The sequence below is a fragment of the Callorhinchus milii genome, unplaced genomic scaffold (assembly GCF_018977255.1).
Source record: "Callorhinchus milii isolate IMCB2004 unplaced genomic scaffold, IMCB_Cmil_1.0 Scaffold24, whole genome shotgun sequence".
NCBI lineage: Eukaryota > Metazoa > Chordata > Chondrichthyes > Chimaeriformes > Callorhinchidae > Callorhinchus > Callorhinchus milii.
Window position 1 is genome coordinate 7,369,335 of NW_024704765.1, and position 24,116 is coordinate 7,393,450.

The following is a 24,116-nucleotide window of genomic DNA, read 5'->3' on the forward strand; positions in this document are numbered from 1 at the left end:
TATGCAAGAAACAAATTTGATCTATATTTCTGCAATGCCGAATAACTCAACGGATTAATTAATACGAATCAACTATGAATGCCTCGGCCCTCGTCGCCAATTGCACACGGCTTGCTAATGAACAGTCTGCAGCCACTGGAGGGCACTCTCACACCAATTACAGTAGTCGACACTTGAGTCAACTGCAAAGTGGAATCCAATTCGAGGATTGGGGGGGGGGGGGGTGGCTGCTCTCCTCTGGTCTTGTTCAACTGTGTTCCATGTAGAACCAGAGGTCCATGCGGCGTTGCTGCAGCAATAGACAACAGCAAATTGCATTTATATAGCGCCCATCTCGCAGGGTAGTGTCCAGGGGGAGGTTGACCGTGAGTGCGATTAAAAGGGAAGGTCTTTCGGTGGGATTGGAAGGTGAGGTGGGAGACACTTAAGACGGTTGAAACACAAGATACCGCTGGCGTGTGATGGCTTGTTTCAGTGTTCCTTTTATTTTCCCGGAAATCGACAGCATGCATCACAGGCTTGGAGCTACACATTTGCATCTCAACAAGAACCGCAAATTCAAACATCACCGTACAAAGACGCCAATGGTGAAATCTAATTTTCCCTGTACTCGAGGGAGGGAAAAGCCAAGCGTCCTGACCAATTTAAGGTGAAGTTCTCTAAAGAATGGGTTTGTTGAGAGAAGAAGAAAAAACTTTTTTTTTTTTGTGTAGTTTACTTGGCACGTGGGTTCCGGAAGTTTCTCCCCGCAAATTTAGCCTTGTCCCCAAGTTCCTCTTCAATCCTGTTGAAAAGATTCAATTAGAGGGGAAAAGACATTAAGAAGAAAGGTAGATTCCACGTAGTCAGCTGGTCATGTAAAGAGATTAATAAGCCCAGTTGATCTCTTCGTTCCAGATTTTCAGAGAATTCCGTGCTCACTATTAAAACTTACATTTTCTACATTTGGTATTTTTGTGCATCTAAACTATCCATTTTCTACATTGAACAAGGACTCCTCTTGGGCCTCGTCAGTTCCATTATTAACTCTGAGCATTTGTCTTGCCCCCATCTCCTGGATCTTATGAATTATAGATCATTCAATTGATTAGCTACTGACCATGTAGGATTCTAGTATTGGAACAAGAGTCCCCACTTGAGTATTTAGATTTTAATAGATTTCCATGGGGGGGGGGGGGGAGAGTTGAAAAGTAGCGTTGATTGCTTACCTCAGGAGCTGGTTGTATTTAGCCAGACGTTCTGATCTACATGGAGCTCCAGTCTTAATCTGAAAGCAAACAAGAAGGATCATCTCAGAGCATTGGTTGGGTGCTGATCACCGTTGAGTTGGATTCTTCTTTGCTCCTAAAAATTAGGACGTCATTGCATTGGGCTCCCAAAGGGTCGGATTATCGAGTGTCCTCAATATAAAAAGTTGTACCTTTCATGTCTCAGATGAATTTCTCGAAGCGCTTCACGAAAATGACTTTGGGGGAAATTGCGAGGAATTTAGCCGAAAGACAAAAGGTCAACGAGATGTACTTTCAGAGTTTTAAATGCAGGGAATCGGAGAAGCAATTCCCAAAGCGTGGGAAAGAATAAAGTCCCAAAGAGTCCCAAAGAATAAACACTTATTCTGCTCCTTTTTATTCTGAGCAATTTAGACGCTATTTCAACCATCAAACCCAAATGAAGTTGAGCACCAATATGCCCGTGAAGAATTTGCAATGCACAATCTAGGCAAACATCAGCCACTCACCTGACCAGTGCAAAGGCCAACAACGAGGTCAGCGATGAAGGTATCTTCAGTTTCTCCAGACCTGTGGCTGACCATCACACCCCATCCATTGCTCTGGGCCAATTTGCAGCTGGAAAGTCAAATCATAAGCCATTGTCAGAACAAAGGTTCAGCCTCTGGTCGGTCCCTCTCTTGGTGTAGGAGGTCGACACCAATTGTGGTGTCACTTTGATTAAGTTAGGCAAGTAAAGTCATCCCCAATGGTAGATCAGACCAGAGATTGATCGCATTGCAGTTCATACTGGTTTTCACGAGACGAAAAATTGAGAAAACCATACAACTTACATTTGTATAGAGGCTCTAACATCAGGAGGACGTCCCAAGGCGCTGGAAAGTTAGGGATTTGGACCCGAGCTGAGGGTTGGAATCAGGAGGGGTGGAGTGCAGGGAGGGTAGGGGCAGGAGGGTGACCAACCCAGCCAGTTGATTAGATAGACATTAAACTAATCTCAATATATCTTTGCATCTCCTACCGATGCACTGCTTTCTGATTTAAATAGTGTAGCAATTTATGGAGCAGACAGAACTCTGACAGTCTATTTAATACTTAACATCTAATCTCTCTGGATCATGCCTGAAAGGTTTATTTCCAGCCATGATAGCAATAGAGGTAAAGCAGCCTCACACTATGCATATCTTTAAATTGTAACATAGCCCCCCTTGAGGAACGGTAAGCGAATAGGCTGAGTAAATGATGTCAGTTCAAATATGTAATGGACAATGCATTAACAGCGCTAGAGATCAAAATTTTGCACCGCAAAACTGCAGTTTGATTTAAAAAAACATGTTTAATAATAATACTCGCATTTGATATAGCGCGTTATCACGTCTTCTAGACGTCTCAAAGCGCTTCACAGAATATACTGTAAAGTGAATTGACTGCATGTTTTGTGGACGAAACACGGCAGCCAATTGCGCACAGTAGTGTCCGACAACCAGTGGTGGATTGAAGTGACCAAATTATTATTATGGGCTTAAATGCTTTAGATTGGAGCTGAGGGAGAGACCATCCAATTCCCGCCCCCTCATTAAAATGAAATTAAAAATGGTCTATGTATAAAAGTTGCATCTTACTAGAATACAATATTTCATAATAAATATTTGAAGTTGTAATGGTAAGCACAACTTACAAGGAGCACATGAAGTATATTACATTAGAATATATAGCACAGAAGCAGGCCATTCGGCCCAACTGGTCTATGCCAGTGTTTATGCTCCACATGAGCCTCCTCCTGCCCTTCCTCAACTAAGCCTTCAAGCGTAACCTTCTATTCCTTTCTCCCTCATGTACCTCTCTATCTTCCCCTTAAATACATCTATGCTATTTGCCTCAACAACTCCTTGTGGTAGCAAGTTCCACATTCCCACTACTCGGTGTGCGATGAAATTTCTTCCAGCTTCCCGATTTGATCTATCTGTGACTATTTTGTATTGATGGCCCCTGGTTTCGGTCTCCCCCACAAGTGGAAACATCTTCCCTATGTCGACCCTATCAAAACCTTTCATCATTTTGAAGACCTCTGTCAGGTCACCCCTTACCCCCCCCTCTTTTCAAGAGAAAAGGTTCAATATATTTTTTGCCTTCTCTTTCTGGGACTAACGTGCCAAATAAAGGCACTGAAATTGCTCAACTTTTGATCACCGTCACGTGAATTAGCACAATGATTGAGATACTTGCCATGTGGACTGTACAGGAGTCACACTGCAAATCCACGTGCATTTTATTAAGAAGCTGAAATGCTGAACTTGCCTGAAGGGCATCATTGATGGCTTCCCTTTGTATATTCATTTAAAATCCATCTGGCAAACACATAACTGGTCCACCGAGCAGGCACAAGGGGACATTCCTGTTTAACTCAAGGACTTTTGTTCAAGTCAGATGTCCACGGCTGACTTGTTATGCATGGTTTAGGTCTGCCTCCAAACAAACAGTCACTAGACTTCACAGCAAACCCAGCGAAAATTGGAAACGTTTTGATACGCGATAAGGCATTCTATCAAATGCAAAGATTATTATTAGTTACTACCGTATAGGGGAGTTAAATGACAATTCGGACAAAAAAAATGCAGTTTAAGGGAGAAGGGGGAGCGGAAGAGAGTGGGGAGAGACTATATATCGAAAGTGCAGTCTTAAGGCAAGCTTTGAAAGTAAGGGAGTCTGTGAGAGTTCCAAAGTGGGGGCAGAATGACTGAAAGCTCACCCACTGAAGCAGGGGGGCAGACAAGGTTGGGGACATGAAGCAGGTCAATATTAATAATAATCCTCGCATTTGATACAGTGCCTTATCACGTCTTCGAGACGTCTCAAAGCGCTTCACAGGACGCAGTGTCAAGTGAATTGACTGCATATTTTGTGAGTGAAATGCAGCAGCCAATTGCGCACAGCAGCGTTCCCCCACCCCAGACAATTGTGGATTGAGTTTGCTGAACGGAAGCAACGGCCGAGACGGTCGCAGAAACAGTGAGGGGGTGTAGTTGAAGAGAGATGTGAACGTGGACAACTGGGAGTGGGGGAGAAATAAAGACTTACGCCTGAAGCGACTCGGTAACGCTGCCAATCTGGTTCACTTTCAGCAACAGGCAGTTGCAGGCCTTCTTCTCTATGGCTTGAGCAATGCGCTTGGGGTTGGTCACGGTCAAATCATCTCCAACCACCTGGATTCCCGCTTGAGCTGTGAATGCTGCCCAGGCTGGCCAGTCATCCTGGTCAAAAGGATCCTCAATGGAGACCACTGGAAAGTAAGAGCACACATAAGAGCAACTTCCCCCCCCGCCCATTCGCCATAGTTTGCTTAATATAACTTGATGCAACTCGAGGGGTGGTGGTGGTGCGGGGGGGGAAAGGAGAGAGTCAGACATGCATGAGGACATGCCAGAATTGAAGTCCTTCTCCATCACTGGGCTCTTACGACCCTCCTTGCCACCCTGTCCCAAGAGCTTTCTGCAAAGCCCCTCTTGCGCCATGAACTTGTGCAAAGAGTTGTCGTCAGCCAACTCACCCAGCAGAGGAGATCGACTCAGGACATGATGGGTGCTAAAAAGCATTTTTTTTTTTTTACAAATGCCCATTTGAAGCACGTGACGTTTGAACCGTTTACGGATGGTTCATTTTTGGTGAGCGATTCGATTTTCTCCGAAAGCCGGTGAGTTTGACGAGTTTACGGTTTTAATGCGCTATCGAATGGACCGTGCTCAATGCAGAGAATCGAGTCATAGGTGCGGGACAGTCAGGGATTCTTCAAACCAAAGGGGCTCGGAGACAACCAAAGAATACGAGGATTTACACACCAGGGCAATCCTGAATAAAACCCATGTAGAGTTCACCCAGCTCATGGGCATTGATGTAGCGGCTGGGATCGTCCGGGGACTTGAAATCCAGATCGTATTTCCCACTGCGGAAGAACTCGGAAGCGGCTATATCCATACCGATGACAACCTTGTCGGTGTAGCCAGCCTTGCTGATGGCGTTCTTCAATAAATCCAAAGCTACAGATTTAAAACAAAAAAGGTTGCATCGATAAGACAGGTATTGTCAAAGCGTAGGCAGTCCTGAGCTCTTGCATTCATCGTTAGGGTTTCAGAATCCAATTTGGGTTGTCGAGTGCAGCTCAAGCTCCTGAGTTAGGACACTAAAACAGGCAGAATATTTGAGCTGGAGAGGAGATAGCCCACCCCACCGCCACCAAAAAAAAGTTTTTTTTCCCCCTTCAAATGTGTGTGTGGACGGGGGTACATGAGCTCAACGTTAATCATGATGCTCAGAGAATACTCTTGGAAGCTGTCCACAAACAGAATCAGTTAATGAATACAACGTCAGCTAATTTTATTGGATGCAATTATGCAGAGTAGATGCAGCAGCACAAGGATACAAAGGGGGGAGGGAGGGAGGAGGAGGGGAGAGAGAGAGAGAGAGAGAGATAGCAAAATAAATGGATTACATGTCGCATTAAAAATGCCAGTCAGAGGAATTACTCACTACGTCTTGCACCAAACTTCTACACCCACATTTAATATAAAATCAGATCAATTTCATAACCGACCTCCCACTTTTCAATTTTAGGCAAACACGCAAAGCTCAACACACAACACCACTTGCCTTGCGCACTAAGCTGAACGTGACATGATTTGCCTTGTGCAGAGATAAGCCTCTTATGAATGAGTTCATGATAAATATCGAAGCTTAATTTTAAAAATCAATCCAACTGCATTTTATGCAAATCAATGCTGAGCTAAAAATTCAGAGCCTAAAAAAAGGACACAGGCTTTTCCGAACCATTCATTTCATCGTTAGAGTTTTTAAAAATCTAGAAATGAGGTAGGCGTAGACAAAGAGAGAGAATTTTTAAGCAGGAAGAAGCACATGACACGGAGATCATAATGCAATCTGTATGACGGAGTTGGACAAGAACAAGGTCACGTTTGCATGAATCATCCCTTACACTTCAAAAAAAAATAATCGCTCAGTCCACAATTATTTGTGGGACGCTGCTGTGCGAAATTGGTTGCCCCATTTCATCCACAAAATATACAGTCAATCCACTTCACAGTATATTCTGTGAAGCGCTTTGAGACGTCTCAAAAACGTGATAAGGCGCTGCATCAAATGCAAGGATTACTACCTACAAGATTCAGCCCCGTTTAAATGAACGGTAAACAGTGTAAAAAGGGAGAACGACGTCTGATGCATATCAAAACAAATGTAGACAGGGTGAAGGAAAAAGGGGGACAATTCCCTAGTTGGCAAGTGGCCCGCGATTATGCGTTCTTGTTCCCCTCCATTGGCGAGGAGCTCCCATTGGCAGCTTGACATTAATTCTCGAGTTTACTCTCGTACTATGTAGCATTTTGGCAGGGTATTTGCTTCAAACTAGTCTGCAATAAAGCACCCAAGTTGCCTGCGACCTTGCTTACCCCACTCCAGGATTTCCTTCTTCTAACCATGTTGCGCTAACAACAATAAATGCCTTTCACATCGGGGAGGACGTCCCAAGGCGCTGGACAGTAAGGGATTTGGACCCGAGCTGGGGGTTGAGATGAGGAAGGGTGGAGGGTGGGGAGGGTAGGTGTGGGAGAGTCCCGGAAAGGTGTGGTCAAAGTGGAGGATCTTGAGACGTGCCTTGAAGGAGGCAAGGGAGCACCTCACAAAATTCACCATTGCATTTTTCTCAAATTTTACGTTAGTGTATGGAATGGGCTTTAATTGGCTGGCAGCAGTCATCTCCGCCGACACTATATTCAGCAGAGAAACCACAGGGCTGAGGGTGGGGGTGGGGGGGGAAATGGGAGAAGATCTCTCCTGTGTGCATGCACCCAGCTGGTTGGTGCTAATGCTATTAATAGCTGACTTGCAGGTCACCAGATTGCCCTCCAATGTCACTGGCTGTGTCGCCTATTCACAGCACACGGGAAGCAACATGACAAGTGTCCTGATCGTGAGGTTTTTCTCCCCCCTCCCCCCGGTGCAGGAGGCAGGATTGTACACACTTTATCAGACTCCACTATATAGGATCCACGCATGCCTTATAACAAAAGCGAGCTCCACTGTATAACCTACATCCCTGGTCTCACCCACATGAACGAACTTGCCCTCTTTCCTAAAATGGGACACTCGATTTAGTGCAGATAAAACTCAAAAGAATCGCACTCCACAGCCCGGGAAACAAATTGCATTTGCTACGCGTCCTATGTCCCAAGCAGCGGCAACAATTTGCATTTACATAGCGCCCTTCACTCAGGGTAGAGTCCGAGTGCTGAACAGTGGTGGAGCCTGATACCGAGCTGGGGGAGTTTGAGACGGGGGTGGTGGTGGGGGGTGGGGGGGTGTGTGTGGAAAGAGAGGTGACCGTAAGGACAGTCAAATAGGAAAGTCTTCAGGCGTGATCTGAAAAATGGAGAGCTGCAGTCAGCTAGAATTAGTCTGACAGCTGTTTTTCTAGTTTTGTAGATTCAGCATTTTAAGAGAAGCAACTGAGACAACAAGGTTCAGTGCCCTGCCACCATGGCAGCTTCACAGCAGCACGTCCAGTCTATTAAAAAGGCTTCGCACTAATCTTTTTGAAGGATGTCGACCATAAAATACCAAATCCGGAGATGTGAAAAAAGGGCCACTTTGCGTTACGATCTAATGGCTCAACAAAGTGACCCCTAAACATGGTACGCAGAACAAGACCTCAATAAAATGTAACCCAGGCAAGCTTAGTGAAGCTTTAAACATGTTAAACTCTTAACCAGCGGAAGGCAAATACTGCACTGGCATTTCTAAAAGCGAACCGTGGGATTTAGGATCCCAAAAAAAGGGAAATCAATTTTTCTATGAATCTGAGTTTCAATACATAAGAGCAATATTGTAGGCACCAGCCTGGGTCAGTTTGTAACACTCCCTCCTCTGAGACAGGAGTTGGGTTCAAGCCCCACGTCAGGACTCTGAGCTCAGCCTAGATTGACACACCAATGCAATGCTGGGGAATCTTTGCATTTTTTTAAAAAAAAATTTAAAAGAAGATTAGAACTTAAACCAAGGTTACGTCTGTCTGCTCAGATGAGATGTTAAAGATCCTAGCCGACAATCCTCCAGATAAAATTGACCACACACACACACATTTCACGTCGGTTTGCGGGAGACGCCCTTGAACCCCCAAATTACCTTCGTGGTTCTCCAAAATATTGGGTGCAAATCCCCCTTCGTCACCGACATTGATGGCATCCTGCCCGTATTTATCCTTGATGACAGCTTTCAGGTTGTGGTACACCTCAGCACCAATGCGGAGGGCATCCTTGAAGTTGGCAGCACCAACAGGCAGGATCATGAACTCCTGCATAGCTAACTTGTTCCCAGCGTGAGAGCCACCGTTAATCACGTTGAAGGCCTAAACATGAAAAGAATGTTTCAGTGACTGCCAACCCACAGCTCAGATTCATGACTGCAAACCTCGTATTCTAAGATGTTAAAAGCTTGTTCGTTGTGCGAAACGTCTCTCTCGCACAGGGACACTGCCAACCAACCAACTCGTCCCATTTGCATCACTCAACTAATCTCAGTCCAGGCAGACACTCCACTGCAGTCCTGAGGTTGTTGTAGGTGCAGTCCTTCAGATGAGACCAAGGTCCCAACCGCCTGTGAGAAGTTACTGAGGACCTAACAAGAGCGCACGCACTTCCGAAGTAAAACAATAATAATCCCCGTGTTTGATGTAGCCCCTGATCACCTCATTGAGATGTCTCAAAGCGCTTCACAGGATTACACTGTAAAGTGAGTTGACTATTTTGTGGGCAAAACCCGGCAGCCAATTGCGCACAGCAGGTGTCCCACAAACAGTCGTGGATCGAAGTGACCAAATTTAGTGTATTTGTTTTGCATGGAAAGAGTCAGACAATTTGATTGGGAGAAACTCAAAACAAATTGAAAGGCATTTCCTTTTGAAATGATTTCTTCAACAGCAAGAGGCAGATTAACGAGTTACAGATCTTGTTCTTTGCAGCCTCAGCTGTTTCTTCGTTGCTCATTTCTCCCCTTACCACCACCCCCCGCCACTAATTCACACCGCAATCTGCAGCTGGCAGTCGAACAAACACAGTGAAGCAAACTTTCAGCGAGAGACATCATTGAGGCAAGAAACCAACAACCGCTATTGACAAAGCCCCAGCTGAACATCAATGCCCTGGATTACGCTCATGGGTATAATGAAGCTCGCTTGGAATAAAAGCTTACGGGGACTGGCAAGATGAGTTCTTGATTCTCAGCCAGATCAGCAATATGACGATAGAGAGGGACCCCTTTCTCTGCAGCACCAGCCTTACAAACAGCCAGGGAAACGCCAAGAATCGCATTGGCGCCGTACTTAGCTGGAACGCAAATAAAAACAATAAATTAATTCTCACCTTAAAACTGCGGGGAAGGAGAAAAAGGAGAGAATGAGAGAGAGAGAGAGAGAGAGAGAGAGAGAGAGAATAACGTGCTCATTAAGAATATTTCCATTTAAAATTGATATCCAAATCCCTGACTGTCCAGCGCCTTAGGACGTCCTCCCAACATGAAAGGCGCTATAAAAATGTAATTCTGTATTCTATCTAAACGCAGGGTCTGTTAGAGATTTTTTTCTAATGTTCAGTTTACAAAAAGGCACTACCCATGACATTACTGTGAAGTGCATGGAGATATTCAACATGGTAAAGTGCTTATAATGTATATTAAAAAAATTGCTGGCACAACCAGATGATCACACTCCACCCAGCAAGCCAAACTGAACCCCTGGTATTCTGATGACTGAATTGGGCTCAGCTATAATAAAATAATAATCCTCGCATTTCATATAGCGCCTTATCACGTCTTCGAGACGTCTCAAAGCGCTTCACAGAATGTACTGTAAAGTGAAGTGACCTGTAGCCTCATAGCTTTGTAGCAGTCACTCGCAAATCAACGCTATGCAGATGAAGTTGTCAAAACCCATTGGGGGAGGGGAGAATATCAGTGAGGGGAGATAGATAAGACCGCACACCTACATTTGTTTGGAGTTGCATCCATACACAACATCAGGTTGTCAATCTTCTGCTGTTCGACGACATTTACATTCTACGAGGAAAGAGATGACATCAAGCACATGAAACACAACTACAAAGTACATAGTCCGTGACAGCTTAAACAGCCCAATTATAATAATAATCCTTGCATTTGATAGAGCGCTTTTCATGTCTTCTCGACGTCTCAAAGCAGTTCACAGAACAGACTGTAAAGTGAATTGACTGTGTATTTTGTGGGCAAAACGCGGCAGCCAATTGCGCACAGCAGCGTCCCCACAAACAGTCATGGTTTGAAGTGACCAATTTATTATTGTTTTGTTATTAATTATCTTAAAGCACGTGCAAAGTGCTGAATTCCAATACTCAGCAACCTCATTTGCTGTTTGGATCTGTCCAATTTGGACCACACTTTGTGCAGTTTTAATCAACTAAAAGTACTTAAAAGTTCAGTCGCCGACAAATTTTATCAGCTGGATCACATAATATTACAATCCAGAAGAAAGGGCACCCAGCCCATTAATTTTACGATGGTATTTTGTCCTCTCCACCAGCCGTCCAATGTAATTCAACTCATGCTGGCTCCACTTCGCCCTCACCCTATCCTTGACATTCCTCTCATATATATATCTGTCAAATTCCCTTTAAGAATTTATGGGCTGCCTCAACAACAGTTTGTGTCAGAGAATGCATCGTTCCAACCAACTTTTTTTAAAAAATATAGCCTCAATTTTACTCTGAGGAATTTGGACCCTCATGATGCCCAATTTCACAGTGGTAACAGCCTGCAGCTGGGAGGTAGGCAAACTTTCGCAGATGTCGCAACAAAATGTCCCAATCATAGTTGATTGAACAGATTTATGGCAATAGTTAAGCACCCGTTCCATCTACAATCATCCGTGTAAACCACTTCTGAAACATTGCCATTCACAAAAGACGCTGCACAAGTGCATCACTTCTGTAACTCATCAAAACAAGCCAAGAATAAATCCGAATAGAAAGCCATGCATTAACATGAAGGGTAGGCGATTCGGGACGAGGGAGGGGAAGGGAGCAAGCATTCCCTGCTGCAAATATACAAACTCGGTTTAGTTCCAGAGAGGAATGAGTCTGCAAGAGGCCACAACCAAAAATAGAACTCAAACAATTGACGGATTGGGGAGCGGAGCAAAGTAAGACCGCCAAAGCAAATTCCATTACATTAAGCGGCCAGGAATGTGCTTGTGTAGAAAACGCTCCTCGAAAGGATCTTTAGCACCCAACTGAGCTAATGACAATTTTTGTTTTCTCTTTTAGCAGCGAGAATCTGGCAGCAAAAATATTTCAAGTGCGTTAGAATATTTGAAGAGGTTGACAAGATTTAGAGATAGTGGCTTGACAATGCCTTTTCTTCTCTTCCCTCCCCCACCCCCCCAACTCAAGGGTTATGTTTAGTCATTAACGTCTCTGGGCAAACATGAATCCCTCAATGATGGGCAGATCTTATTCCTTCCGGGCAGCTGCCTGCTGAGTATACCCATGACTGAAGTCAGACAAGCATGTTCACTCGGGAAAGGTCAGGCGACTCGAGAGCATTCACAAGCAGGAATTAATGAACATGGCCCATGTGGGTCAAAGACATTGAAAACGCATTAGCATGCCTTTACCTTATTCTACAGCAACACAATGTTGGGTCAGAAAAAGAATTTAGTACAGCTAAATGCAGCCTCTCTTCAGAATAGCTATGCAATTGGCTCTGTACATTTGAGATGAGCTAATGCACTTGACGTGTTAATATTGTGAACTAAACTATCCTGAAGAAAGTTGTTTCAATCACCAATTTATCTTGACGCTCAGAGCTACTTTGCACAGCTGGGAGTCCTTTGGGTTCTGCTGTGTTCAGTGACCCTGATAAACTGCGGCAGATTAGAGCCAAGATTGGATGCAATTGAATCTCCATTCCCAAGTACCACAGGTGCCAAAATAACCCTGGGCTCAGTTTCCCTACTGAATTAATCTTATTAACTCACCCACCCAAATCTCTTCCCCCACCCTCCTCCCCAAAAATTCCCCAAACTGAACAATGAAATTTTTTTAAAAAATATATATTGCCTGCTTTACATATCCACATTGGGCAAATTAATCTGGGGCTCGTCTTTTGACAATACAGATTCTGACACAGTCGAGTGTAACGCTGTAATATTAATGCTGCATTTAACTTACAAACTACTCGAGAGGCAAGTCGCCCGAGGCAGCTGGTGCCTGGAATTCGACACGCTTGCTTTCCAGACTGGAATTCGAGGTGCGAGCTCGAGGTGTGAGCTGCGGTTTCAAAGTTGCATCTCCGACTTGTGTCGGCCTCCAGAGAAAAACTTTTGGAGCAACCACGAGAGGGAGTGACGATACTTTTCTGCCGAAAACACCCACCCGCTCCGTATCCCATCACAAGTTGACTGGCTGCCAAACAGCACCCTGGGTCAGGTGCTATCATCCACATTGTTACCTGGACTGAGTTATTTCTTCAAAGTCAACAGGAACGGTTAAAAGTCTCTAAGAAGCAAGTGAAAACGCTCTGTATTGAGGGACTACCAATTGCACACCCGGAGGAGTACATTCCAGTTCCGTAAGGCTAGTTTCTACATCAAGGCCTCAATGTGGACAAACTAATTTGAGGCTTTGAAACACCTACCTTCTTTAACAGGCCAGGTGCTATCGTTGTATTGATGTGGTCAACAGCTTTTAACACACCTGGAACAAACGAGCAAACCAATCATTGTGCATTCTCACACACATGCTCTGTAGGCACCAGTAGACATCCGGCCCAAATTGTTGCAATTATCTTTGCCAATTTTTCCCATATTGCTTGAGTTATTAATTTTTCCATCCAGCTTGGGTACAGAAGGCCAAGCAGTCTTCAGTGAAGGTCCCAAATTGGCCATGATTCACAAGTGGAGGTAACAAAAAGATCCTGTCCTGATGCATCCAAACTTCCAGTGGAGATAGCAATGAGCCAATTTCTTCCACTAAACCAACTCCAATATAGTGCCCCAACTTTTATCCTCAGCTGAGGTCAACCAATTCAGAAAGTGTGTTTGGCCCAATAGGCTTGTGGGTGAGATAAATGCATTTGGCGTTATCAATAGGAAAAAAAAGCAATATTTGAAAGATCACATTGGGAATGAACAAAGTCTACTGATACCCAACTCCACAAATTAGTCTGTAAAACACATGCTCTGCAGGTTAAGGTCACCACAGATGCACTCGTTACCTGATTACATAAAGCAGGTCCAATGAACATGTTAATATACTTAACAGCCCTCGACACACCTGCCAGAAAGGGAAACGAGACAGGTGGTTGAATTAAATAGAAGAAACATTGGGGGGGAAAAAGGTAAAATAACACAGAATACCAACAGTCTAGAGTTAAAGAAAGGAAATAGCAGGAGCCCAAAGCACAGATGAAGAGCGATCACAATATGATTTCAGTCACTGCACCCTGAACCTCTGGAACTCTCTCGCCCCCAATCCCTCCGCCTTGCCCCCTTCCCACTTTCAAAACCCACCTAAAGACCTTCCTTTTTGATCCTGCTTATGGCCACCCTACCCCTTCCCTCTGGCTTGGGGACAGACTCTGCTACTGTTAAGCACTCCAGGGCGAAGGGCGCTATATAAATGTAAATTGTTGTTGTATGATACATCTATAGTCGATCCATTACTCAAAGTTCTGCAAGTGACAAATTGCGGAGTTCCAATGAATATCTGAAAGAAACGAGTTAAAGTTTCAGGCATGAACTTTCTTCAGAAACTTCTACTGCAAACTTTGCTGAATAAAATGAACCAAAGGACCCAGGTTTATACGAGATAGGAGGTAGGGAGAGAGAGAGAGAAAAAAAAAGTTGCTTACCTTTGCCCAAGTAACGGGTCTTGTCACCATCACGAAGTTCCAAAGCTTCGTAAATGCCTGTGGAGGCACCACTAGGAACGGCCGCTCTGAAGAGCCCTAAAGAAAAAAAGAACAAGTTTGCAAAAATGCAACATAACTACTATTAGCAGGGGTTGGGCGGAGGGAAAGGTTGGAAAATTGCAGGGTTTGGAAAATACGAGATTTTTGTCTTGTACATCTTACCGTTACAAATTTATTCCACAAAGACTTTAAGTGGCATCAAGGTAGATAATTCAAGGTAATAATTTAAATCAAAAATCTAGAACTAGGCTGAAATGACACATAACTGACAGTCACGTTAGGAATTATAAGCTCAGACTAGACTCTGCACTCCAGAGGAAGTGGATTTAGGGCAGTGAACATCAAAACCTACTGTACGAAGAATTCTAAAACTAGTTCTGGGTCATTTCAGCTCATTTCCAGATTTTTGATTTGAATAATTAATTCAGGGCCTTTCAACCTTGATTCAGGTGGACATGGGCCTCTTTGACACCTCCTCCCAAGGGGGGGGAGGGAAAAAAGTAATCTTACTTTATATTCCCTCCTTGTCCAAACTTGCCCCCTCCATCACCCAATCCAAATTAACTACTCATTCCATTACTGTATCTGGGACATTGATGGGTGCAGATTAGCTGCTGCACTTGTCTCTGTTCCATTTCATTCTTTCCAATTAATCTGGAAATTGCCTTAAGAAAGGCACTGTAAAAACATAGCAATTGATATTAAAACTTTAAAGTCAAAATGTCTCAAAGCGATTCAGTTAATTGCTGGCAAGATATCCGACTGTGTTTAAAGCTGTTTGATATAAGGCCACTAAGATACTACAGTATAATGGATGTCTGCCTAAAATAGTCACTACACGTTACAGTAAAATACTGTTAAGCACTTTTGAGACATCAACATGAGGTACTATATCAAGTGGAAACGCTGAAGAGGAGACAGAAAGTCTTGAAACCCAAGCAGGAAGGTTTTCATCAGCTTGAATCCACAACTGAAGTGCTTAAGGGACCTACTTATGCAAGCTACCCCTAGGACACCAGCTTAAGCACATCTTTGCTGGAGTTTTTTTTAAATGTTTCCTTCAAGTGTGCACTTCACCTCCTTTTTCAAAGTTACAAATAATAATCCTTGCATTTGATACAGCCCCTTGTCACGTCATTGAGACGTCTCAAAGCGCTTCACAGAATAGATTGTAAAGCGGATTGACTGTATGTTGTGGGCGAAACGTGGCAACCAATTGCACACATCAGTGTCCACAAACATTCGTGGCTTGAGTGACCAGATTTGCTTTTGGAGGGATTATTACTCCCAGAAAGCGATCCGCCAATCAACTAACTATTGTGTTCCTACATTTGGTTATGAGTGTGGAGTAAAGAAACTCGGTACTCGTTTCGCCTTGCCTGGGGAATTGAACCCAGGTCCTCTTGCTTGCGAGACACTACACTATGCTTAGAGAATTTGGATTTAACAGAGAGAGAAAAACAAACACTCAAGTTTTTGGCGGACGTAGCCCTGAGCAAAAAAATAAAACCTCACGAGTCTGATTGCTTGAGCGCAAGACAAATTGAACAATACTGGGAAGCACTGTATCCAAATGTCAGCTCTTTTGGTTCTTCCTTCCACTAAAGATTGCAATCAAATACTGCTCACATTTGCCCTATTTACTGCTCCACATCAAGTTTGATTCCTAACAATCCCGGGTCCATTCATGCAAACCGTGCCTTGGTGCCTGCAGCCCCATTAAGACACCACAAGTGCTAATTGCGTAAAAATATTGCCAAGTCTTGCATCACCCAATTTCCATTGTGGAAACAGCTGAACCTCCATTACCCACTCAACCCATTTCCTCTGCTACGACGGTTAGACAATAACCCGTCAATGTGCATCATTGCCCTTTTCTGAAGTCTTTCAGAAAGTTCAGCAAGCTCTTTCAAGGCAGAGTCCACATCAAACGGGTCAATTGAATAAAACCCATCAAGCGACTCATCTGTCCATGCTGGTTGCCCTCCAGTTTCAGAAAGCAATTCACTGCAAAAATGCGCAGGAACCTGCCAAGACAAACTTGCATTGTAACCACCGCACGTGTTCCGCACAAAACTGCTGATCGAGTGAAATGCTTGAAAAAGTGTGCAATTTAGTCCAGAATAAGGTAAAACACTGAGATGAGCAGAGCAGCAGGTCAATCAAGATTTGAAAGAGCAAAACAGGTTCTAACCTCTCACGACACAGGGTTTGCCTTGCAGATTACTAACCCATCTTTCTCTTTTGGATGCTAACTGACTTGCAATGCAATTCAACCACTCGGGCCTTTTCTTCTCTCCACCCCACCCCTCCCAATTCCATCGAGCATTTAGCCCCAATCATACCAGCTCTGTTAAGCTACAGATATGTCACATCCCAGTCTAAAAAGTCTGTAGCGTTACTTTCCTGGCATCTTTTAAAGTTAATTTTCACAAGTGCTTCCCTGAACAACCATTGAAAAGGGAGACAAGGAACAACAAATTACATTTGTATAACACCTTTCAAGTCAGGAGGACGCCCCAAGGTATGGCAAAGATCATACGTCTCCCTCCGCGCCTACCTATCCTCTGGGTCAGAAGTTTTTGTAGGTTGTTAAAGATCCCATGACACTACTCGAAAAGAAAGGTTCTCCCAGTGTCCTAGGAAACAAACACCAGATCAATCGTAGGACCTTACTGTCTGGCACACAGTACTGCTACAGTAATCTACAAAAAAAATCACTACGCAAATCTTCTCAGGAAACCTTAATGTTTTGATTTTTTTTAATTAAGGCAAATTTAGGCAAATTGAGCAGTTGCCGTTTCCAAGAACGTTGCCAGTTCCCAGTAATACAAGAACAAGATAATGATTTTTTTGCTGATTGTGCAAAGTGGGTCTGAATAATCGGGGGCAGGAAACTCACTATTAGCAGCTCAACAAATGCTACATTCATAAAATTTCACATTTAATGTTCCCATGTGGACATGCAGATTCTTTCCTAAGATCTCCAGCCAACTTCCATGGGCAAAAGGAATATGACTGGACAAGCACAATACCAAATTAGGTGCATTAAGTGAACTAGTGGCCCAAATAATTCAATCTTTTCATAAGTGCAATCAACAGGAACACTGCGAATCCAGCCGCCAATTTTTCTCTCGACAAGTACGAGGTTGCCTCGAGTGGAACATTGAAGCAAACTAATTCCTACGAGCTGATAGACTACCTCTCTTGTCCTAGTCAAACAGTTCCAGCAAAATTAAAATGAAATGAAGCAACAAAGTTTGCGAGAACACGACCTTGTCTTCAATGTATTGGTGCTTCTTAATAGCACTCTAGGTTGAATCATCGAATCCTACAGCAATGAAAGAAGGAGATCATTCGGTCCATTGTGCCTATGTTGGCTCTTTGAAAGAGCTTTCCAATTAGTCCTACTCGCCCGCTCTTTCCCCCTTGCATACATTTTTCCCCAGACGAAAAAGGTTTACAACCTCTGCTACTCCAAGTTCATGACATGCCCAAGTTTAAGGAGCAGAACTTTCTGGAGCAGCAAGTCCACACAATCAATGAATGCAACACCGGCAGTCTAAAGACTAAATAATGTAATTTGCCCAATAAAACCCACATGCAGATGTTGGGTTAACACAAATTGGCTGATCCTCAATTGGGCATAAATGTTCCTCAGTTGGTAGCTTTCATCTCAATATCTAAAGGTTGTGAGTTCCAGTCTCCTATTGGGACTGGTTCATACTCCAGCCCAATCAATCAGTTGTGCTGGGGGAGCAATAGACATGTACTTGGTACAAGATGTTAAACCAATCTGCCACTTCAGGTAGATGCTCACGATAATCAACAAGAGAAGGGAGTTTCTCCTGGCCCAAATCATCCAGATTAATTGGTCATTGACTCACGGCTCCTTTTGTGCAAAGTGGTTGCTGTGTTTCACAGTCAATTCACAGGAATTACTTGGGAAGCACTTTGAGTCGGTTTCAACATTCGACGTGCTATCAAAATGCAAGGATTTAACTAATTTGCATAAGCAAATTGATGCTTCACACTGGCATTCGATCTAATTTTCATCGCAGTCACTTGCTGGTTTCAGCTCGACCTAACTAACTCCACAGCTGGATTTGTGATAAAGTTAGCAGGTGAAGGACTTTGAGAGCGTTCCCGCTGTTGCATTTGGCCCTTTCCTGCGAAGGGCTTCTTACATCAGCTGTCAGCCTGTTTGCACTGCATTCAAAATGAAACTGGGTCTCAGAAGGTGAGAGGGCCTACCCTGAGCCATCTGCGCACAATCTCTGCGTTTTGAAAACACCGCATTATCCTGAGGTAATATCACAGTTCAAAACCCACAAATTAATCCCAGAGCAGGGATTTGTAAAGAGAGTGGATTGCTCGGGGCTGATTTGGATCCAATTCTCAACAAACAAGGATGTGTTTGTTTCATTGAGCAGAGGTAGGACATACACTGCAGTGGAGTTTCTTAAACAACTTGCATTGTCGTTGTTTTATTAAGAAACTCAGCCACAGAATTTCTTTTGGAGGACAAAGAAAAAATTCCAAGTGCTGGTTAGCACTAACCAAACGTTACAGTATACCCAGAGAATTAAAAATGTCGAAGGCCACCCTCCGGGACCTCCAGTAAAGCAGGTCATGTTCTAGGACAGGCAGCTAGCTATACTTATCTCCATAACCAAGCTACAAGCCTGTGCATTCATTCCCCGGCGTTGACATCAGTCCGAGCAAATGTATTAATCAGCTGCAATAAAAATAAACATGCCTCATTTAGATTCCTACACTCACTTACGGGCAGGTGGGAGTGTGGACCCAGGGAACGCAATTGCTATAAACGAATGGTGGGAGGTTGTGCTTCAGAGGGACAGCACTTGTCAAACTGTGTTCGCTCTCAACTCTCGAGAGTGGATAATATGTCGAAGGAACGACTTATTCAAATGAGAAGTCCGAAATTCCATTCAAAGCTGGGAGGTTTGCGAGCAAATCCATGCCTTAAAAAAATGACTACTCTACTTGCAGATTAAGCAATTGCTCCACACATTTGTGCAAAGGTTATAAAGTCTGGTACGTTGCATAATACATCCATCTGGCAGATTGGCTCAGTTGGTAGCCCGCTCAACTCTTAGGTCAGAAGGTTGTGGGTTCCAGTCCCAAATTGAGACTCCAAGCCCAAAACCTTAGCCAACACCCCAGGGCACGACCTGAGTTAGAGTCCCCGTTTGTCAGGTGAGACTTCAAGGTTCCCCTCAAGTGAGCATTAAAGCTACCAAACCTTTGATACTATTCATTAAGAGAAGGGAGTTGCTCCCGGCTTCCTGGCCAAAATTCCACGGAAAAAATAGCAATTTACTTCAATGGCTGTTTGTGGAACCTTGCTGTGCAAGCTTGCAACTGCATTTGCCATCAAATCATCACCACACTTACAGGAAATAATACTTTTTGCATTTCATGTAGTGCCTTTTCATGTCTACGAGACGACTCAAAGCGCTTCAGAATATACTGTAAAGTGAATTGACAGAATGTTTGGTGGGCAAAACGTGGCAGCCAATTGCACACAGCAGCGTCCCACAGGCAGATATGGATTGAGTGACCAGTTTATCATTATTATTTTTTTTTGAAGGGATTATTACCCCTGGAAAAGCGATCCGCCAATCGACTAACAACCGGGTTCCTACTTATTGCTGGGTAAACCGAGGTATATGTGTGGAGTAAGAAACCTCACCCAACATTTCACCCTGCCAGGAATCAAACCCAGGTTTCTCGTTTGCGAGGCGAGTGCTCTGACCACTGAGCTACAGGACTCCGCAGTATAAAGTAAAAGTAAAACAACTGACCTTTACCAGTGTACAAGTCTACTTCCACAGTGGGGTTCCCACGTGAATCCAGAATTTCACGGGCATGGATCCTCAGGATAGACATGATGCTTCTGTGAAGGAAGAAAACAAGCGTTCGAGTTAATATTCCTATTCCTCTCTCTCACCTGCTAAACACACAGCCTTAAAAAGAACACAGCTGGGATCGATAACCCAGAAAATCCCCACAAAATTAATCAATATCCTAAAAGCGCACATTAAGAGATTTATTGATTCCCCCCCCCACCAGATACCAGCCTGAAGCATATGCTGTCCTGGGAAGGAATGCAGCATTGATGGATTAAATTAATGGAGTGACTTGGTTTAGCAATGATGGGAGGCTAGGTGAAATTGCACTATATTCTCCGTCTGAGGAAGGTAAAGGATAATCTGACCGAGGAATTTTAAATAATTGTGGTGCGGGAAAGAGAACTGTTAAATACCAAAATATCTCGCGTTTGATACAGCACCTTTCACGTCAGGACTTGGCAATACGACAGCCAATTTGCACTTAGCAATGTCCTGCACACAGCTATGATTAAGTTAAACAGAGGAGGATTCTTAACTCTGGTAAGAGGGGCGGTCATCAAATAGAGATAAGCCGGTCAAGCGTGATCAGAAAATGTCTTCACACAACAGCACGAGCACGCGGAATGCCCTGTCCCCAGAAATAAACTGGGATATTTAAAGGGGTTGAGCATATATTTTCAGAGGAGACGGATACTTGGAAGCAAAGTAATGGGGGGGGATTGTTGAGAAAAAAAATTGGCCACAATTAATAAAACGTCAGAAACTGAAAAATATAGCCTCTCCTGGTTCGGTTTCTAGGCATATTGTAAGGTATATTGACGGAATCTGGCAACGTCTCGTTTTGGACTCGAAACACCCACATGCAGTTTTACGACACCAGACAATTTTGATCACCATCAACCACACATTTATGAATTAGTGTGGCAGTACCACAACAACATGCTTTAGGCAGCAACTATATTGTACCCTACATGTGTGTGGAACAGCATTTGAGAGCTTAAACGCACCAACAATCAAACCGTTAATTCTTTTGCTGACCCATCCCATGAAACACGCAACTCAAACTTGACAAGTCACCGACTTCATCGAAAGCAGAGAGAGCAAGTACTCCTACCTCCAAACACTCTAAAGCTATTTTAAAACAAATAAAGCAGAGCAATTAGGAAGTGATCTGACGAAGGCTCAGATTGCCGGGCCGCGATGCCATCTGAACCTCCTTGGATATATTTAGAATCACTTCCAGGTACCTGTGCTGAATGAATGATGATTCAATAATACAGTAGCATTGAATTGAACCCCAGCGTTCAGAGATTATAACCCAGAGTTATATTTCTTCAGTCCAATACATTACTGTAGTTGGATGGCTTTGAAATTTTAAGGTTAAAAAAACAAGTTCAGATTACTTTTTCTTCCAAAAGAAAATGACACACATTATTAACACAGCCTCTCTCTCTCTCTACATTTCCTTGTGAAATACACACACACTTTACATAATACACTCACGTATTACATAATACGCTACTGTGGCATCTGTCCCCAACTGTAAAATTTCAAGACTAGAAAGTGCCAGTTTGTTTTAATATAAAAGAGAGGATTGTGAAACTTCCATTTTCACTGAGGAAACAAAATAATGCACCGCGTAGATCAACTAAGAGTAGACACAGCAGAGCAAAAAAATAATAATTTGGTCACTCAATCCGCAGGATGTTTGTGGGGACGCTGCTGCATGCAATTGGCTGCCGCGTTTCACCCACAAAATGCACAGTCAATTCACTTTACAGTATATTCTGCGAAGCGCTTGGAGACGTCTCAACAATGTGACGAGGCGCTCTATCAGAAGGATTCTTATCAGCGTCATCTAATCAAAGACGCGCATTTACGACGAAATTCGGCGCGGCGGGAGATTCAATCGTGAACTTCATTTCAACTTTAAGGTTTCAGTGAATGCATCGATTTTAACCTTCACTTTTTTTTAAAAAAAGAAAAGAAATCACAAAACCTTTTCAGTCATTCCGAAGCGCGTGTGTGACAGGTGGGGGGGGGGGGGGTAAAAGGGGGTTAAGAGGGGGTTAAGTCACCTTGCCTGATTAGCTGGTTCCATTCACTAACTAACTCATCACATCAAGTCACTCCAACACCACAGCCAGATTAAATATTAAAGATTAAAATAAATCAATCGACTTCGAATTCAAGTTCTTGAGCCATTTGAGATCCAACAAATGAGTTCTCCTGTTTCCCCCCCCCCCCACCCCATCTCATCCACCCCCCAGCCCACCCCACCCCACCCCCCCCCCTCCCCACTTAATGTATTACTTAACACAGGTTTAACGAAGTAAAGCCACAAAGGATTCCAGTTCAAAACGAGCCACAGCGATTGATTTGATCCTCCAGAAGAAACACACAGACGTGGGATGCAAACGGTTCCATACTTCTGACAAAGAAGGGCGACACAAACCACAGGAAAGTGGAGAGATCACTGTCCAGCCGGTGGTTGGCAGAGAAAATTTCCCTATTTTTAGCCCCCGGGGCTATATTTGCACCGACCCTTCCAAATCCATATTGGGTACAACTCCTAAACTTCTTCTATTCCGGGTCGACATATTAAAAGCAAGAGAGGGGGAGAGAGAAATTAGATATATTATATATAATATACATATATTGTATATTATATATAATATACATATTTTGTACATTATATATGATATATATATCACAAACGTATTTTGGTGGATTTGCTTTTAAAAACAAAATAAAGTATATAAATCCAGGTTAAGGATTACAAAAATGGGTGGGTGGGGGGGGGGGTCTGATCACCGTGTGCAGTGTTTAATATATATAATATACAACGTCACAGTTTTTTAATAAATTGCACAATATACGGGATTCAGTCTCAAAGCAAACACCGACCTCCCCCCCCACCCCCCACCCCCTGCAAAATAAAACAACCCTAAGCTTTGCAAATTCCCCCTAGAGATGCGTTTAAAGGCAACACCCCCCCACCCCCAAACACCCCACACACACCCCCCCCCCAAACACCCCCCCCAAACACCCCCCTCCCCAAACACCCCCCCCCCCACACACACACACACACGCAAATAAAACGCTGCGTTTCGAGACGCTTTTAAGAATAATTACAAATGACTTCACGCCGCAAAACGGTGGCAACGGAACGTTAACCCTAATACAAACCGAACCGTACACCAGCAGAGGGGGGGGGGGGGCACAGCAGGAGGGGGGGGCACAGCAGGAGGGGGGGGGCACAGCAGGAGGGGGGGGGCACAGCAGGAGGGGGGGGCACAGCAGGAGGGGGGGGGCACAGCAGGAGGGGGGGGGCACAGCAGGAGGGGGGGCACAGCAGGAGGGGGGGGCACAGCAGGAGGGGGGGGGGGCACAGCAGGAGGGGGGGCACAGCAGGAGGGGGGGGGGCACAGCAGGAGGGGGGGGGGCACAGCAGGAGGTGATCCGGTGGAAGAGAGGAACCTGTGCGTTGGGTATCACAGCTGCCAACTGACTGCCTTTGGGGAGGGGGGAGTCTAACCTGTAGAGGAGGGCTGCACACAGGTGAGAGGGAGAGTCTGGGGGGGAGGGAATGTGCACAGGTAAGGAACAGTGTGTGTGTGTGTGTGGGGGGGGGGGGGGGTGTCCACAGATCAGAGAAGCTTTAAGGAAACACTTGTCCCCCCCCCCCCCACACACACACACTCACTCACTCCCAACAAATAAAACAAATAACTCGCCTTTTGGAAGAAGCGCTTAGAATTGCGCACAGGTCAGACGAGGAGCTCGAGGGATGCGCACAGGTGTCTGTGGTAGTTTGGGGTGGGGAGGGGGAGGGGGCGAGGAGATGTCGTGTGCACAGGTGGAGGAGAGAGCGCCGGGGAAGTGTGTGCACAGGTGAGGTCACTGTCTCCGGCTTTTAATGCAACGCCTTACTGCACTGGGGGGGGGGGGGGGGGGAAGGGGAGTGCAGGTCAAGAGGGGCGAGGCGCAGGTGAAGTTAGTTGGA

At 44.4% G+C, this 24,116-nt stretch overlaps 1 protein-coding gene across 6 annotated transcripts; it reads right to left on the minus strand.

The window, feature by feature from the left end:
* Positions 1-464: 464 nt before the first annotated feature.
* eno1a (enolase 1a, (alpha)) lies at positions 465-23,616 on the minus strand. 6 transcript variants are annotated; one of them, XM_042343677.1, is made up of 12 exons: positions 23,591-23,616; positions 20,063-20,154; positions 14,175-14,270; positions 12,960-13,018; positions 10,277-10,346; positions 9,486-9,619; positions 8,421-8,643; positions 5,066-5,263; positions 4,308-4,509; positions 1,739-1,847; positions 1,209-1,267; positions 465-784 (listed from the first exon to the last, which is right to left on the minus strand). In XM_042343677.1, exons 2-12 carry the CDS (start codon positions 20,145-20,147, stop codon positions 715-717), a joined length of 1,305 nt encoding a protein of 434 aa, XP_042199611.1. In that variant the 5' UTR covers positions 20,148-20,154; positions 23,591-23,616; the 3' UTR covers positions 465-714. The 6 variants fall into 6 exon arrangements, with proteins under 6 accessions (XP_042199611.1, XP_042199607.1, XP_042199608.1 ...); XM_042343673.1 differs by lacking the exon at positions 23,591-23,616 and adding an exon at positions 22,429-22,607; XM_042343674.1 differs by lacking the exon at positions 23,591-23,616 and adding an exon at positions 22,424-22,607.
* Between the last annotated feature and the right edge of the window lie 500 nt (positions 23,617-24,116).

Coding starts and splice junctions, on each gene's coding strand:
- eno1a (XM_042343677.1), bottom strand. CDS start 20,147: ATGTCTATCCTGAGGATCCATGCCCGTGAAATTCTGGATTCACGTGGG. Junction 1,848..4,307: donor GTTACCGAGTCGCTTCAGGC/GTAAGTCTTTAT, acceptor TTGACTTTCCAG/CTGCAAATTGGCCCAGAGCA. Junction 785..1,208: donor AAATACAACCAGCTCCTGAG/GTAAGCAATCAA, acceptor TCTTTTCAACAG/GATTGAAGAGGAACTTGGGG.